At 40.1% G+C, this 18869-nt stretch overlaps 1 protein-coding gene across 4 annotated transcripts in view; it reads right to left on the minus strand.

Annotated features, from left to right (window-relative positions):
* Positions 1-18869, minus strand: part of LOC119723710 — a 79552-nt gene that overhangs the window by 24936 nt on the left and 35747 nt on the right. For all 4 annotated transcript variants that reach the window (XM_038194506.1, XM_038194507.1, XM_038194509.1 and 1 more), the window contains 2 exons: positions 10837-10947; positions 3528-3592 (listed from right to left, as the gene is read on the minus strand). In XM_038194506.1, coding sequence (XP_038050434.1) covers positions 3528-3592; positions 10837-10947 — 176 coding nt within the window. The remainder of the gene's footprint in view (positions 1-3527; positions 3593-10836; positions 10948-18869) is intronic.

Consider the following 18869-nt stretch of genomic DNA (forward strand, 5'->3'; position numbering starts at 1 on the left):
CCTCCAAGCCTAGCGCGCCTTGGCAGGTTTAATTGAGCTGAGTGCACGGCAGAGGAAGAGGGGGGTGACTGTGAAATGACGGTGGGTGATGTGCCGCGGTACTCAGGTCACGCTTCCCAGAAAGGTACAGGAGGCACGTACGGGAACCAAAAAATCAACCGAAGGGATGTCATGTCATTGATTCTGTATTACACCGTGGGCAAGTCTCAAATATGTGAGGTGGTTTCCGACACTGAAATGTCTTCTATGTACATGTATGCATCTGTACTTCAGTGGACGTGAACTACTCACCTGCAAATTGAGCCCTATTTTTTGAATGACAATCAGAGCGGGAAACCCCCCCCCCCCCCCAAAAAAAAAAATGCCCAGGGGAAATATCAGAGAATTCTGCAAAAGAGGCCTCCCAGCCCTGATGAAGGACAGATGTCCGAAAAGTTGGCACCTCTAACGATCAAAAGTGAGCACTGTTCTAACTTTCTATACACGCACATGTATTATCAGATAATTTGGTTGGTTTCAGAGTATGGCAAGTAGATCTTGTCCCAAATTTTGATTGCAGAATCTTTTTGTTTGTTTATGATTTTTTTTTTTTTTTACAAACAGTTGAGGTCTGTGGGTGTATCATGGTCCAAGCATGATAAAAAAAAATACTCGGCACCTCTAACAATCAACAGTGAGCACTGTTCTAACTTTATGTACATGTACCGGTATTATCAGATAATTTGGTTGGTTTCAATCAGAGTACATGTATGGCAAGTAGACATGGTAGATTTTGTCTCAAATATTGGTTACAGAATTGTTTGTTTGTTTATTATTATTTCTTTTAATCCAAACAGTTGATGTCTGAGGGTGTATCATGGTCCAAGCTAGTCTGCGTATCACCTGTTATCCATGGAGCCAAGTCTCTTGTGTAACGTCTGATATGTCGAAGCATGCAGATTTATGTGATCTCGCGCCACAGCCAATCAGAGTCGACTTTACTAAATCGTGACGTCATTTCATTTCCAAATCAGGACTAAACGTTTGATAGGCCAATTCGAATGCCGTGTTTTGTAATACAACAACAGCCGGGCGCGTATCGCGTAACATAATACAGATCGTGTGACCACAGGCTGTGTCTAGAGTATTTTTTTTATCCATGTCTATGACGCGACAACGGTGAATGACCGAATACCCGATATAGAAAGCGCCTGCTGATTGGTCAAAATCTAGAGGTCAAGATGCGGTTGTCTTGCATAATTAATCAGCGTATCTGCTCAAATGTTTTCGCCATGGTCTACAGCATAGACTAGGTCCAAGCGTGGTAAAACAAAAATACTCAACAGAAAATTCCTGGTCGAGTTGGGTATTTACTCACCATGACATGACGGAAAAGATACAGATTAAACACCAAGAATGTTATCCACTCGACCAATTTTAAAATCGGACTGAACCATTAGCCTCTTTTCCTCCCTCGCGCTTTCCACTCAGTAAACATTCCAATTAGATTTGAAAGTAGGATTCCCCGTTAAAACTAACGGCTTAGGCGAGGCTAATGGCAGTCCAAGGCTGGCGGTGTATTGAATTAGGCGGGGAATTTTAGTTAATCCAGGCAGAAACAAAAGAGTTTCGCATCATTCATGGACTGACTCAAGTACATGTATGTGTAGGGGAATGGAAAGGCAGCGACGACAGGTGTGGCAAGATTGTGTGATGTCTGGAAAGACAATCTGGATCACCAGGTTTGGGATTAGAAAACACAGGTTCTTGTGTGCTTCAGGGGAGTTTGTGCCTTGACTTGAATGGCCTCTTGCTGAATATGCGTACACACGCAATCTGAATTTGCATCCTTGTGGAGTCATTTCTTTGTTCTCGTGTACTAAAACTTTAGAATGTGAAAATCTAGTTTCAAATTGCTCCTATTTTAATCAGAATTAATTTCCTGGGCTGAAATTTGGACTTAATATCCCTCACATAAAATACTTCAACACACCTTGGAAATTCCTAGTTTTTGAGTAAAATTCATATATTTTGTGATAACCTTGTGGAGACGTATTCACCTAGAAATTGCCCTGTGGAGACCGTGTACATGTATACCAGCTTTTGCTCCCTGTTACATGTATACACGTCTCCATGAGGTAGTGAATTACGAAACATATGTGTTTCCATGTGTGTGCCGGTATGTTCTAATAATAATGTGTATTTATAAAGTGCACATATATCCACCAGCATTGGTGTTCAAGGCGCTACATGAACATCATTATTACCCTGCTCATTGGGCCAATGAAGCATTCCAAAAACAATCTCAGCTCTCTAGGGAGTATGCAGCTCCGTGTTCTGTGATATTACATGTAGGAATATCAAATCCTCTAATATAGGAACAGAGTAAAGTACAATACATTTTTTTTTTAACGGAAAGTTAATTGATCAAGTTTAAACCCCAAGTCAACTTTTCCACACAAAAAAAACAGTGTTCATTTCTCCAATCCTAGTGACTGACTCAAGGCCCACAATACCGAAGGTGGATGCAAGACTATAAATTCAGGTTCAAAGTGGTAACAGAATTCACGAACCACTGTGAAAATAATCAAGCGACAAACGAGATTCCACTCTCAGTAAAATCTCCCTGGCAGCGATTCCTCGCTGGTCGCTAAACTCACCAAAAGGTTACTGATAATCATCGGCAAAAAACCTCCGGCTCTTAAGAGCTAAATTCCATGAAACGAGTTAGCATAAGACATGCCAGAACAGGTTCATATACAACACGCACGACAAAAAGAAATCCGAAGAGAGATTCCGAATGTCTGGTCAGACTGTCTGGGTCATTGTCCGCCACTACGACCTCAAGAAACCTCAATCAAGTTTCCTTCTGGACGGACAGCATTGATTCCCTTCACAAGCACAGATGATTTCCCAGGACTTCTAGCACCGGAGATGAGCTCTACCATAGGATTGTACAGACACTTGAAGATGATTAACATGACTATGCCTTGAGATCTTCTCCTTGTGCCAAGCCGATGAGTGAGATTAAAAAAACGAAGTGTACAAATCTGGCTGATTGTTGATGCTTTGTCGTGTGCATAAACAATGTGTGCGTGGGTTTTTCCCCTTTAAAAATGGTACTAAGCCTAAGGATGAATATTAATAATGAAATATACATGTACTCCTGTGCGTTGGAAAATCAAACCAGCTGAAACTGACATTTAAAATGCTGTGAAACCAAAGCAAGAAGATTTCAAAGCTTGGTTGACATGGTGGACCTCAAGTAGTGTGGCTGATTGTCGATGCGTTGTCGTGTGCATAAACAATGTGTGTGGGTTTTTCCCCTTTAAAAATTGTGCTAAGGATGGATATTAATAATGAAATGTACTCCAGTGATCACAAAGCGAGGAAGATCAAACCAGCTGAAACTGAAACTTGGTTGACATGGTTGACTCCAAGCTTGGGTCAATGAGATTTTTATTATCTTTTTTTGGAGGAGTATCCTGGATAAACATGTTTACTGTCGCAAACAAAAGAAAAGAAGGATGTCCAAAATGTCAGCTTACTTTTCAATGAGTAATTCTCCTTCTTCTACCTGTCTTCTTGCTCTTGCTGCTCGCCATTCATCCTCCTGTCAAACGGCAAAGAAAAAAATATACAAAATTGTAAATTTCTCGGGCAAAAAAAACAACTTCAGTCTCCTCTATATGGACTCCTAGCAAGCGTACACAAGAATGTACCCCCTTTAACAAAGATTAATTTAAATGGATGCAGAGTACATGTAGATCATTTGTCATTTGTGCAATTTTTTTGTTTGAAACAACAGAAGTGCTCAAAATCTTAAAGGGGCACTACATGTAGGTCCTGAAATCCCCGAAAATTTCATGTTTTGGATTGTTTACTTATCCTATTTCAAACATGTGGTTGAAAGGAAACCAACCTAATGTCTTACCGTTCCCGAGAAAAGACGAAAAAACCCCGGTTGTTTACATCGGACACGACGGAGTACGAATACGTTTTTCGTGTCGTTCTCTAGTGTACGATATACACGTTGTGTGTCTCGAGACCAGCGGTGACCAATCACCAATGCAAAAAAAATTGGTTTCTTCAACATCCGCAAAAGGGGAACACTAAACGCGTACGAATGAAATCACAACTAGCATCCAAACGGCTCGAATTTATGGGGTCGCAAAAGTGGACCCCGAAATTCGTTCTCGCACACATAATACAGGAATAACACAAAAACGCCCAGTTTTGAAAGGATAGTTGTGAGGAATGTGGATGTTTCTATCTTAGTTTTAAATGTTCTTTCCGATCAACATAATCTCGTTCAAAGCGCGTTTTGTAGCCCAATTGGGCTGTTCCAGGACCTAGTGTCCCTTTAAGACGGGTGCTTCGTAGTGGTGGTCCTTCGGATCCGAAGAAGACGTCATAGTTTGGCAACTCGATGAACTCGAAGATGGCTCCGCAATCCGGTTGTGCTTAACAACCAGACAACCAACCTGATGAAGTTTTAGCTCTGTGAATGCTGTATATTGCAAGAAAACACTATTCTAGGATCTCGGTTTCAATTCAACAGTTTCCAAAACTGCACCACCTACTTGGCACATCCTTGGAAATGACCTTCTTTTACTGTTTTTTTTCTCAAAATGACAGCATGCCAGAAAGAATAATTTTACAGGGAGTTTAGCGCCATTATTATTTTTAAACGAAGTAAGCTTTTCAACAATAATTTCATTCGTTACTTTTTGGATCTACATGTACAAAAATATGTACGTGCAAGTACGTGACAGTATGCTGTTTACAATGTACATGTATGTTATTGCATTTCATGTTTTCTACCATGTCTTCCGGGGTACATGTACATTGTATGCCGTACAAATGTACATGTTCCATACATGTAATTGTTCATGTGCATGCACATGCACGTACTGTCACAAAACTTGTAAATGAACAACTTGTCTATAGATCAATAGTAATACAGTATCTTTACCTATCAGTTTCCAAGACATATTTACATAGGGCTTGGTGGATATGAAATCCGTAAAAAAAAAAAAAAAATTCCTGGGGCCAGCTGCTGGAGTTTGGACAGAGTTTCCATTTCTTCCCGTGTCGTTATCAGGACACATATTGATTTCCCCCCAACCCGTTAAACCATTGGTGCATATTTCACATTTTCAACAGCCCAAGATCTAGTTCATGAAATTGAGGGTTTTTTTTCTTTTTCCTAAGCATGGTAAGACTGTGTCCTCCTTCTACCCGCGTCATGTTGGTTACCGGCGATGACAGAGCCACCGCGAGCGAGGTCAGGTTGATAATACTGGGGGGGGGGGGGGGGGGGAGCAATTTATCGCCGGTTGGACCCAGACAACTCTGAAATTGGGCTGATATTTATTATCCCTGCATCCTGGCATGATCTTGGAGATTTTGTAATATTGTCTGAGTGGTTATAGCTGATGGATTTGGATGTATTCTTCATGGAAAAAGTAGCAATTGCCTGTAATAAGATAGACAAATGAGGAATAACTGAGTCCAAAAGAGGGATCAGCACTAGGGCAATTCCACGGTTACTCATGTTACATTTTCGTAACGTGAGTAACCGATTTTGTGTGTCTTGTTTATCATACATAACACACTTTTCTGGATGTCATCTTCGGTGCTTAGGTAGGTCTAGGTCTACTCTATCTACATGTACATGTACCATGGGGATAACAGTTATTAAACCTTTTCAGTAAGGTAATTACAGCCCAAGGAAACTCAAAAGTACATCACAAATGTAACGTGAGTAACCGTGGAATTGCCCACTAGATCTTTTATGAACCATACCGTACATGTACATGTACATGGCCAGTGTACACGTACGCGTTTTGTCTGCTTGGAATTTCCAAATGGATCAAATTTAGCACAAATTTGTGGCAAAAATTTAAGAACAGGTCTTTACAGATGTTTTTTCTTTATTAATAATCAAAAAGTCTTGAAGTTTTTGATTGAAATTAAATATCTGTGTAGGTTTAAAATCTGGCCCTTACATGCAATAACAATATTTGCCAGAAATCACTGAAGTGAATTACATAAGTAGCATACAATGCAATACTTATGGACATGTACATCTACATGTATACATGACTTGTACCGTGATTACTCACAATTCAAGCTGTCACGGAATTGAAATTTTCATTACATGCATGAAAACCTGCGTGCCAGGCGAGCATCCAAAATGTGCTATCAACATTCATCATTTCCAAACATTAATGCAAGAACACGAACCAACTACCATGACAACATGTACTCGCTGTCAGGCACAATCAGCCCTCTGAGAAGCCAACATCCCACCAACTTGAACCGTCGTAATATCCGAGACTTAATGGCAAGCGATCCCAGATCGTTATTTATCGCACGTTTGGCTCTGTACAGCGAAGGCACGTCTGCCTGTGTGCCGACCCCATAAACAAGCCGTGCGATAGGAGTTGGCAAGAGATCAGATATCAGAAGGCCGTGGTGTGAACAGAGAAGGTGTTACTTCCTAGAACGTGACATGTATACGCAGACGTGTGTGTGTGTGTCTCGTTTCGCACAGCCTGATGCAGGTGTGAGAGACATTTTCATCTCCCTCCGCGCTCTCTCTCTCTCTCTCTCTACGAGATTGAGAACGGAATCTGTGATGAAAACTAGGACAAGGTTTCATAACAACCTGGATCCTCTTCAATTGAAAAAGGGACTGAAATGTTTGAAAATCTCCTCAAAATAAGAACAGTTGCAACAAAACAAAAACTTCAACTCTGGAAGTGTAGTCAAAATTGCCTGGCAATTTTCAAAACGGTATTTGTGGTGAAAAGTGTAAAAACCGAAACATGCATGTTGTTTCTTGAGGTACAAATGTACCACACATACATGTACATGTACAATGTACATGACATACATTACATACGATAATGATAAAAAATATTGGTAAACTACAGCGCGTCCCAAAATGACCGCAACATTTTTTTGAGAGGCTCTAGCATGGCCGCGGAAACACGTACATGTACCGCCATTTTTTATATAACATTTTAAAGCTTGGAATCTTAACTTTATCCATGGTACGTATTGGTTTCACTTTCAAAAGAATTTTGAAATTATTTGTGTTATATGTCAAAAGCAAGCTCAACCGATTTCAAGGAAAATCAATCATGTACATTTTTTCTAATGTGGAAATACTTCATCATGTTCATGATGTGACGATCTCGTTGCCTTTTATTTTCTGTGTTTCCTTTTCTTTTCGATCCACGTAGACAACACCTTAAATACATTCACAATATTGTTCTTCGTTTCAAGTTCAATGTGATTTTAATATAAATCAATTGTTTCTTTTTGTTTAGTTATTTCAACAGCTTGTTATTATTTCAACAGTTTTTTTTTAATCGAGTTTGCATCTGATGTACCGCATCATGGATATTCCTTGAAATCGGTTGAATTTGTTTTCGACATGCCTTCATTTGAACACGAATAATTTTAAAACTCTTTTTAAAATCAAACTATAATACTCGCCAGGGATAAAGTTAAGATGAATGGCGGTACTTGTTTCTGTGCTGATGCTAGAGCAGGCAGGCCAAATTCTGCTAAATGCACATCAAAAATCTGTCAGATTTGTCAAAAATCTGCCAAATTCCCCAGAATTACTCGAAATACACTATAAACACTGAAAATCACATGCAGATTGGTAGTATTGCCTTAATTAAGATTCAAATTACATAATAATTAATCTAGTCACAAAAATTAATTAAGATGTTGTGAAATATTATTGGTAAATTTCGGGCAACACGCGGATCCGGCCACGACGAAGTCCGTTTCCCAGTGAACCTCAACACCTAGACCAGCCAACCTGTCCCATTATGCCCGGGTTTGTTTGAAAGGATTGAAGCTTTTTTAAAACAAATGTACACTTTTTTGTTCAAATTTGCTGTTTTTCTGTCGCATAACCAGTTTTGCAGAATTCTGCCAGAAATCTGCCCAAAAAAAATCCATTCTGACAAATTTTTGGTCAAACTTTTTTTTTTAACCAAAATTCTGTCAAAGTTAGCCGAAAATCGGCTAAAACGGTCACCCTGTGCTAGAGCCTGGCCCAAAAAAGTTGCGGGTATTTTGGGACGCGCTGCAGTTGCCTCCCAGTGTGCGTAAATACTGAGGAAATTCTGTCAGCTGTTAAAATTTATCCAAGGTTTATGGGAGTACATCCTCACATCACAGCATCTTTCAGATGCTTGGCTGCCCACACATTATGCAGGACACAGTATGAATATTAAGACGGACATTGAGACAGATGGACGAGGGATGACAGATGTGGACAACTGTCCTAACGGAAAGGAACGGTCAGTTCAATCAGGAATGCGTGCACGACACAATGGACAATCTCCAGAGGGTTCACTTGCTGAAAAAAATTGTGTGAATATTTATCAGTGCTGCTTTTTTTCACGGAATGAAGACAGATGTGAGATGATCTGAATGAAAACGGCATTCACATCAATGTTGTGAACCGTTAAGGAATAAGTCCGACTGAAAAATAAATTAACATTCCGGTATTATCATAGTCTGTGCTAAATTGTTTTTTTAAGCAATAAAAACAAGTACATGTAGGCCTACCTCTGAAGCAAAAATATGCCAGAAATGTTTATGTGAGGTGTTCGTTTAACTCTTTCAGAGCCAAAGTCGTACATGTACATGGTATATTTGTTAGTTCGAAATTGCCAACCTCGTACATGTACGAGGTAATGTTCAGGCGCGGATCCAGGGGTGGGCCGCGGGGGCACGTGCCCCCCGTCAAATTAAGTCCACAAAAAAATAAAATGAATAAAACAGGGGGGAAAAGGAGGGGGAGGTGAGAGAAATGGAGGGAAGGAGAGGGCAACCTTCTAACAAAAATACCGGTGCCGATATTAAACATCAGCGGCCTGCAAACATTGTGTACATGTACATGTGTACTGGCCGTATGACACAGGGAACTCTAGAAGCTTCGAAATAAACCGCGATCCCGGCCACCGTACGTACTCCATACGTAACTCTGCATAGTATATCGGTTTATGCGATTAATGAGGGTACGTACCGGTACGAAAAACACGCACGTGTGACAGCCGATGTGCTGTTTGGCGCGATGAGCACGATCGACATACACGTTGTACCCACACTGTTGGTCAAGGGTACGGTTTTCGTACGAACACTTTGCCAGCATTTCTTCGGCGCTTTTAACATGTTTAAGGAGTCCAAAACATGTCCGTTTCCGTAGAAAATTTCCATAGAAAATCTTATCTTATTGATAAACTGAAAATTTAAACTTGATACAAAACATTAAAAAGCATCCTTGCAAAAGTTTACAAATTAAGTCTATACAATTCCCTTTCAAAAATAAAATGCACGAAAACAATTATGCAAACAAAAAAGGTTATCAAGTGAAAAACAGAAGAAACCTAAAAGGCTTGTTAAAGCAAGAATATATATTAAACCTATAAAAAAATCCTTATTTAACTTAAAACATTTTGCTCAAATAACTCAGGCATGTCAGGGAAAGAGGGGCCAGGAATCGCCTCAGATTGCACCACAGAGCATCTAATTATCAAAAAAAAACCAGGGGCCCTCAGGCGGGCCCCGGACCCCACGCCGAAAGACATGTGCGCTCTGCATTATTAGTCCTCGGGGCAGATCTCCCTAGCCCTACGCATCCTTAAAACAGTTAACAAACTAAGCCTATCCAATTCCTTTTCCAAAATAAAATGCAAGAAACTTATTATGCAGTCGAAAATACTTGGTTATCAAGTGAAGAACAGAAGAAAAAAAAACAAAAAAAAACATGGTGTTACCGCAAACCGAAGCGATAATGAAACATTTTTTTTTAATAATCTTCACAACATTTTGCTCAAATGGTGCCAGGAATCGCCACAGATTGCACCACAGAGTATCTATAGAATGAAAAATGTCCTGGGGCCCTTCAGTGGGCCCCGAACCCCACGCCGTAAGACACTGCTCCGCGTTCGCATTAGTCCTTGGAGCAAATGCCCCAGCGCATCGCCTATTGCAACAGTTTTCTAATTCAATACAATTCCTTTTTTTTTTTTTTAATACAATGCGTGAAATTATGCAGACGAAAATACATGGTTTGCAACTTTGAAGTACACAGTAGCTTAAAATTTGTAATAACAAGAGTATATTTAAAAAAAAAATTCCTTATAAGCTTAACAACTTTTGCTCAAATAATTCAGGGGGAAAGGGGCCAGGAATCGCCTCAGACTGCACCACAGAGCATCTAGAATCCAAAATTTCCCGGGGCCCTTAAGCGGGCCCCGGACCCCACGCCGTAAGGGCTTCGCGCTCCCCGCTCGCATTAGTTCTTGGAGCAAATGCTCTAAAGGGGTGCCCCCCGTCTAAAGAAATCCTGGATCCGCGCCTGATGTTTGTACTTAAAATCGCCAAACCTTGTACAAGAACGAGGTAGAGTAAGCATGTTATCACAAGGGGGCCCTCTCGCTCTTTCTAATAATATCATTTTCATTCAGGTACGACCTATATTTATTTGTTTCATTTTAGTTCTTGCGAGAGGGCGCAGCACCGACACTCGTATTTTCTGAAAAAAGTGCGGAAATCCACTGTGTGCAGGACAGTGTTTCAGGGTGTATCACTATGTATGTGACTACTATTGACTTACCAATATACCAAGGATATACCAGACAGAAACAACAACAAATTTAGTAAGTAAAACTTATTTACTTTTTTGTTTTACAGAATTTTGAACAATTAAAAAAAAAAAACTCGAAGTTGGGCACTTTAGGGTTAAACTTTTCAAATTTCGCAGGCACTGAAAGAGTTAATGTTAGAAAAAATGAGAGTATAAATTTCAGTTGGACGTACCTTGTTAAACTTCTCGAAGAGTAGTTCCACATACTTCTTGCGAGCCAGGTAGCCTCGGTAACGAGACTGGATGCAAACAGCTGCCTTGTCCTGCCTGGATAGAGTTTCAGCCTAAAAGAAAACACAGAAAAAGTAGACATTTACTTAAAAAGTAATCTTAAATCATGTTTTAAAATACATGTAGCAAGGGCTAAAGGAAAGAACAAACTTGTACGTGTACCATGTAATCTTGTTTCAGCAAGTTACAAAAACCTTTCCAAATTTTTTTTTTAGCCTGCAATCATTCTCTTTGTGTGTGTGTGGGTGTACAAGCATTACATTCACTGTGTGGACTTCCAAACAAAAGATGTCCACATTATAAACCAGGTAGCAGCGACGTTGTGTGGACTTGCCCACGTCCACACAGTGTTTCCCCCTCTCTGTAAAACAGGTTTAGAGGCATTATTGGGTTAGGTTTATCAGTGGCAAAATGAAGAGAAACACTAAAGGGAATCACAGAAAAAAATTTGGGTTGAAAGAGTTTCCACAGTGTGAGTAAAATGAGGTTTTTTTTACAGGTTTTTCTTAACTACACGAAAACAAAAGAATGTCCACACTAGGTACAATGTATGTACCGTAAAAATGGGTGTGTTTTGGGGAGGGATTTTACATGTAGTTAAAAAAAGAAGAAGAAAAGTTTATGTCAAAAAGATGAGCAGAGACCTACATGTACATTTGTACAGTATGTACATGTAGGCTTCCGTCAAATTCTTTCGGATGCAACTCTGGGAATGAAAAATGCAAATAACAAATCTGTCCTACCGGTACTCTGTACATGTGTAGGCAGTAGGGGACAAAGCTTGAACTATGATGCAATGACAGGATTGCACACACATTTACCGGGTATCAAAACAAGAGTTGTTGACATTTATGGCAGGACTGAGAAATGGTTACGAGTCCATGTTTGGTTGAGTTCAACAACAAACACATCAAATCACAGCGGTCTGGGATGGGCCCCTGACCAATAACCCACAGGAGGCTCCTCCTAAGATGTAAGTGTCTTTGAAGGAGGTGATGACATTTAGGAGATGAATACGCAATGTTACAATACAGGTTTCGAAACCAGTGTATCTGATGTAGGGACATCAAAACAAGTCCCAGTCTGCTATAATCAGGGGTGTGAGTGACCACTGATAAAAATAGCTGAAAACAGCTGGAAAAAATTGTTAAAAAGTTGAACTTAGGAAATCTCCTATACTTTTGTACACAGCAAGTGAAGGAAAAAGCTGAAAAAAGCTGAAATTCAAAACACACAAAAGCTGAAATCAGCTTTAAAGCTGAGATTTCACACCCCTGTATAATATACTGTACACGAAAACATGTAAACTGAGTGAATTTTGCTGCATTAATTAAGGCTAAATACATTCGCGGGATTGTTTAATACATACAGTACACATCTCTCCAATCAATGATTAATCCTTTTTGCTGATATGTAACGGTAGATCCTTTGCAAGAAGCAGCCATCTCTGAAACTTTTTATGGGGGGGGGGGGGGGATTCTGTATTATTATTATTATTATTATTATTAATCATTTCTGGTAATGAAACCAAGGATTCCTCAAAAGCGCTCTAGGCACTGTAGCTCGCAAGCCTGAAGAAACCTGTGGAGAGAAGACACTGAGAAGAATTTACAGTTTTAGAGGTGGGAGGAAAAGCCCGGAAGAATATTCTGGGGAAAACCCACGGAATCAGGCAGGGACTGAAAACCCAATCCACATATTGGCCCAGGCGGGATTCGAACCCGGGTCACAGCGGTGGAAGGCGAGGAAAGTACCGCTACGCCAACCTGACTCCTGTGTCATGTGTTTGAGTCAAACAAGCGCATGCTAATGATTTTTTTGTAAGCATTTGAACCAAGTGTACAGTGCTTATTTACATGTATGACGATGGAAAACCAATTAACCAGGTCGAATCAATTGACCCACAAGTCGAACACATTCCAACATGTTCCCTCAGTCTCGTAACCCTACACTGGGCATTTACAATTAAAATGAGCCTCTTGCCTCCATTTCCAAAACGTGCCGGGTAGAATGATCCCGTGAGACGCAAGCAAGCTGCACATCCGGGCCATGAAAGTAAAACCGAGCTAGCACGTATGGGAGACTTCCTTATCATCAATCCTCCCCCCCCCCCAAAAAAAAAACATGTCTCGGGAAAGCAGAGTCTTCAGAAAGATGCCCGCAGCATCCATGAGCTTAAGATTCTTAGGTGCACCCTTCAAATTCGGTGGCCCATATGTAGTGCACGCTTGACGGCTGTGTATGAATTCAGCAGCCCCTGAGGCAGCTCACGATCGGATTGTGGAGCGTGTCGTGCCGGGGAAAGCATTTAGGAGGGAAACCGACGGGACGGCTTGATGATAAATGTACCAATATATCGGGGAAAGGTTTCATGCACGATGCAAGTCAGCCATGTTGCTATTTAAGACGATAGATTCGGTGCAGTTTATAAATCAAAACTGGTTGTGATCATCAAAAAGGTCTTAATTTGAGCAATGTTTTCAACGTTAATGTTTTCTCGCAGGTACATTTGTACACCCATATTTCACAGGATAAAACACTTAGGAAATTTTGATTGTATGTATTTGTTTGATATGTGTACATCTTATCTCTTAACCAAGAATGTGCTTACATGTATATACAATGTACATGTATCAAACCATTTGTTTGCGATACATATGTATACATTGTACATAAAATGACAAGATTGGATCATACCGTGATTACTTGTTAGAACTGTAGATGGAAACACAGAGTTCAAGGAATGTCTCGGAAATCCCCTCTTTACGTGTATTTCCTGAAAATCGTTTCCGAATCTAAATTTACCTTTAAAAAAAGGTTTAAGTCTTACATACATTCACGTAGTGACAACACATTTTTTTTCAACCTGGCCAAAAAGAGCGTACATGTACCGGAACACCAATGTATACATGTATGTATATTTACATGTATACACACATGCACAGATGCACATCTTCCCCTCATAGTCAATCCGCAAACTCAATTTGTTTCTGATTTTCTTTCGTTCCCGTCGCCCCGCGCCCCTAACTGCAACATGAATGTATCATTCGATCAAAGCGCATGCATAATTCAATCGCATCTCTCTGTCTCTGCATTTCTCTGCATTACCATGTCTAATCGTCCACGTGAAATCATGCAAATGATGACAGTAACCCCCTAAATTGAGTTGCTTCACCCCCCCCCCCCCCACCCCATGATTGCGACTTGTGTGACTCCTGGGCTAATTCTTTGATGCGTCTGACATTTGGAGACGAATCTTTGAGACTGGGCAGGAAATTAGTCTGGCTCGTGGAAATTTTTCAAAGCTGCAATCTCCAAGATGCGGAATTTTTCACTGCAAACATTGGAGATGATTGAGAAAAACTTGCAAGCATCGACTGTTCTGTAGTTCCAAAGAATATTGCACTCAATATTCACACAACACTGTGCAGTTCAATCCTCAACGTAAATGGTGTATTTTTTTTTTAAATGACAAAAACAGTAGACCTATTTGATAAACCTTGAATATACATGTAGTTTAACATTAACAATCAGGGTTCGAAATTAGCGGTAGCCCGCTAGCCAAATGCTAGTCAAAACAGCAGCGGGCTAGTTAAACTACTCCTTAACTAGCCCGGCTGGCGAGTGAAAAATTATTGGGATACGGCAAAGATGAACGTACAGGAAGAAATAAATCATTAAATTCAAAAAGAAACCCCATCAATTTTTGTCTAATTTTATCAACTGTTTTAAAGGGTTACATTATTAGATCTGTTAATCAAAAACCCTGACAAAAATTGCCTCAGAATCGAGCCTGAAAATACGCCATTTTGTATTTGAGATAAGAAAAAAATGCGGGCTAGTGAAAATGCCCGCGGGCTAGTTAAGAGTCCGTTTCAGTAGCCCGGCTGGCTAGTGAACAAAAAAATTAAGGTTGAAACCCTGATGATGTCAAGGTACTCAAGCAGCATTTGTTTCCCAGCTTAGGAATTGTGATTTTGTCTAGTGCACAGGATTTGTGGATCCTATCAGCAGTCTTTAAAAGGTAACATTGAGGAAATATTTCCAATCGAAGAAATTTCAACAAAAGACTGTGTTATTTGGCAACTCTTCCCAAATTATTTCCAAGACAATTAATCATTAAATCTGCTGATCCAGTTCACCCATAATCCAATGGAAAAACAAATTTCACATCTTGCTCCGTTAGCTCACTGCACTCTTCAATTGCCCTGATCGACTTCCTAACTCCATGACTGTATTATGTTCAGAAACAGTGCTAAAAACAGACGTGCAGGACGTTCGGGTACTTGCGTCACACAGTGGCCGACCCCAACATACATGACATACCGATACCTATGGTAATTCCACCCCCCTGTCTACCTTTTGTTCCCCTTTGCATATTCACGTCACGTTGCTGTTAACTTCGAATCAATCTGCTCTGCCGGCCAAGTGAAATTTTCCGGTCCATTCCAATGGGAACATCTTCCCGTGTTGTCTCCACGTGCAGGAGGAATGTTAAGCTCCATCAAATGAACCTTGGGAAAGTGCGTGTACGTCGTACATTTCTTGCAACTCCGATGATACCACCGTTTGCAATCGTTTTAATTTTTAGGAAAACACTGTATCAAACTAGAAACAGGGGTGTGAGTGACCAATGATAAAAAATAGCTGAAAACAGCTGAAAAAAAGGTGTAAAAAAGCTGAACTTTGGAAATCTCCTATACATGTACTTTTGTATACAGTAAGTGAGGAAAAAAGCTGGAAAAAAACGCTGAAATCCAAAACAAAAAAAAGCTGAAATCAGCATTGTACATTTAAAGCTGAGATTTCACACCCCTGTAGAAAGCACTCAGACAGCGCAAACCTCCGCCAAAGCTAAAGAATTCCCCACCATACAGTATTGTCAGTACACCCAAAGGAATACTCGCATAAATGGAGCAAAATCCTTTAAAAAAATCCTGGATCCGGACCCAGATCACTTCCAAAATCCAATCGATTTGTACATGTACTTTCATGCAAATCCATCCATAACTTTGGGAGTTATCTTGTTAACAGACAAACCGACCAACAAACTAACCAAATCCAATGAAAACATACCCTCCTTGGCGGAGATAACAGTTTCTCGTTTAGATACTTTCTTCCTCCTAGTTGTCAGATTTCTTTTGGATTCAGAATACATTGTGAGCTCAAGACATCGTGCAGCAACATGATTAATGCCATTTTGTGCATTCATTTATCATGTTAGTGTGAATTATTAGGAGACATTCTCACTCACTGCGCCTTGTACCTAGGGACATACATGTACATTGTACATGTAATTAACTCATGACAGGGCTATGGTGTGCTCGTAAATTTCTCATTAAAATTACATTACGTACATATGCAATGTACCATGTGTGTTAAGGTACAGTATACGAATGTACATGTACAAATATACCGTACATGTACCGGTATACATTGCCTTGAAAAATGTGCACTGCTATGTATGAAGACGGCATTTCATTAACACACTGCACTCTAACACACACACATACATGTACTTACATGTACTTTAATAGTTCGGACTCTAGACACACTGTTTGTAACCAGTAACGGAATGTTCATCGACATCCGAAGAATATTCCAGCAGCAAGTCCATGAATTATTCATGAGACGAGTACAGGTTGTACATTGTATACCCTATCGATTTAACGCTGCGATGAATGAGCACAATCTCCATCTCCTAACCCGTCTCAGAGGAGTTTCTTGAAGATTATCCCCGAGAATTACCCCCGTCCTCTCAGTCAGGCATCTAATATGAAAAGTGGATTCCTCGCTGAACTCCAACCGTAGACGAAGGTAGCTCTGATGCTATACAGAGACTTAGCGGGTTCTAATGCAATTTTCTGTGGCGCGAGCAACAAGCAATGTTTCTCCGACCGTTAATTCTTGAAGAGGTTGAACACTGAGCCAGAACAGACAGACACAGGAATGGGCCAACAAGTTTAGATAATTTGGTGTGAAAGGAAAACAGGGTACATATACCTGCCTACATTTTGTTTGTAAATGTCATGCAATGTACAAACTTTGATCGCACATAACCAAAAGTCGGCAATCGTGTAGTTTAGGACACCTCTTATGAATCACAAGTTCCATTCATCAATCAAAACCCTGCCCTCTTTCCACCCAATTAAAGCTAGCTGATATTCAACATGGGTCTTAGCAAACTATTTCGATGATTCCAAACACATAAAGTGACTTTTCCTGCTTGTATCATACCCAAAACATAGAAGTGTCTTTTCGTTCTCCTACATGCATATAGGGAACGGGGTGCTAAACTACACGATCAGCCAAAAGTTTGAGAGCCTTATCTCATGCTTAGCCCCAGCATAAAAGAACAAAACAACAGCTCCTCTGATTGTCCTCAAAGAATTCCTTCAAACTGTTCAACAAAACTGGAAAAAAACCTCATAGCTGTACACATCTACATGTACATACATGTACGAAGTACAAAATTCTCCCTTTCGTTACGCCCCAAGACATTCAAACCGTTTCCTTGCTCCACTGGCCCAGATTCTATACGCCGCACACTCCAAAACTAATACAGTGTCGGCTCTCATTACGCTCAATCCATTTCGTTACCACTTTGCCCTCCGGAAATATACGGTCTGATTGCAAAGTAATTATAGAACTGATCGGACTCATTTTAAATTGCGCTGAGTGACTTATCGTCGGATTCAGAGATGCCCAATTGAGATTTACAGGTGTGTTTTAACAGCACTTACACATTTCATCCAATCAAAACTCTTACACCACACTCCGCCCAAAATCTGAATCAGGTCATTTTAGAATGAGGTAAGGAAACTGATTTTTTTTTTTCTTCTTCAGAAGTTGTGTGTCTTTGGGAAGCCTCAAGAGAATCACAATCTTGTGAAATCTGTAGTCGTGAATTAAATTACAAATATTAAGTGAACAAAACCTTCAATTTTCTTTATTATTTATTCACATGGGCGTCGCGAGGGGGGGGGGCAAGGGGGGGCACTTGCCCCCCCTGGAAAAGCAAAAAAAGAAAGAAAAAAAAAAGGGAAGAAAGAGAAAAGAAAAAAAGAAAAGAAAAAGAGGCGCGAAGACAAAGTGGTGTAAATTTAATGAGTTGGGGGGGGGGGCAAAATGTCCCTGCCCCCCTCTAAAACTGATAAATCGAGAATGTGTTGAGAAATACAAGCATTTTTTGGCAAAAAGTTTTTTTGCCCCCCTCTAGAAAAAATCCTGGCGACGCCCATGTTTATTCATTTATTTTAATAAGGGATTAGGTAAATGAAAAACAAATAGTATCGAGGCCAAAGGACAAAATGCACATTTTCACCAACATAACTTTGAAAGTTCCTAGGCATCAGATGCAATGTACATGTACATCACCAACGACACTGTGCGTCAAATGATTATCGCACAGGCAGGGCCATACATTGTACATGTTATGAAGAACTCCTGGCCATTGTGAAATGAAGAAAACTTAAAGGGAATATATACAACATTTGCTTTTGCCGCAATTTTCAAAAATAAATGAATTTGGAGGATTAGTGTGCTATATAAAATATTGTTAAACTACATGTAGCTTGTTTCACGTTTTTGAGTTCGGAGGTGCTGGAAAATCCAAGAAAACGAACCATATTCTTGTAGTCTGGTTGACCCCACTTAAGATGAGACGTTGCAATTTATAGACATTGGGGATTGTAAGGTAAGAGAATCAGTCTAGCAGGCTTGTACCCCTTCAAAGATGTGTAATCAATTGCAAAGTTAATGCAGAATGACTAAAGATGAATAATAAGGAGCAGTTTTTGAAAAAAAGCTAGTTTTCTCTAACGATGGTCGGCCGACCAGCGTTGGCAAAATACAAGTTTTCTTGAAAATGTCAGCACACAAGAAGCCACCATTTTACAGTTTGCTTTAGATTGTCATTCACTAACAGTCCAGTAAGATATTTTGTTATAATTTGATCATTTCGTTTCTTGATGTT

Source organism: Patiria miniata, unplaced genomic scaffold (genome assembly GCF_015706575.1).
Source record: "Patiria miniata isolate m_02_andy unplaced genomic scaffold, ASM1570657v1 HiC_scaffold_17, whole genome shotgun sequence".
Lineage (NCBI taxonomy): Eukaryota > Metazoa > Echinodermata > Asteroidea > Valvatida > Asterinidae > Patiria > Patiria miniata.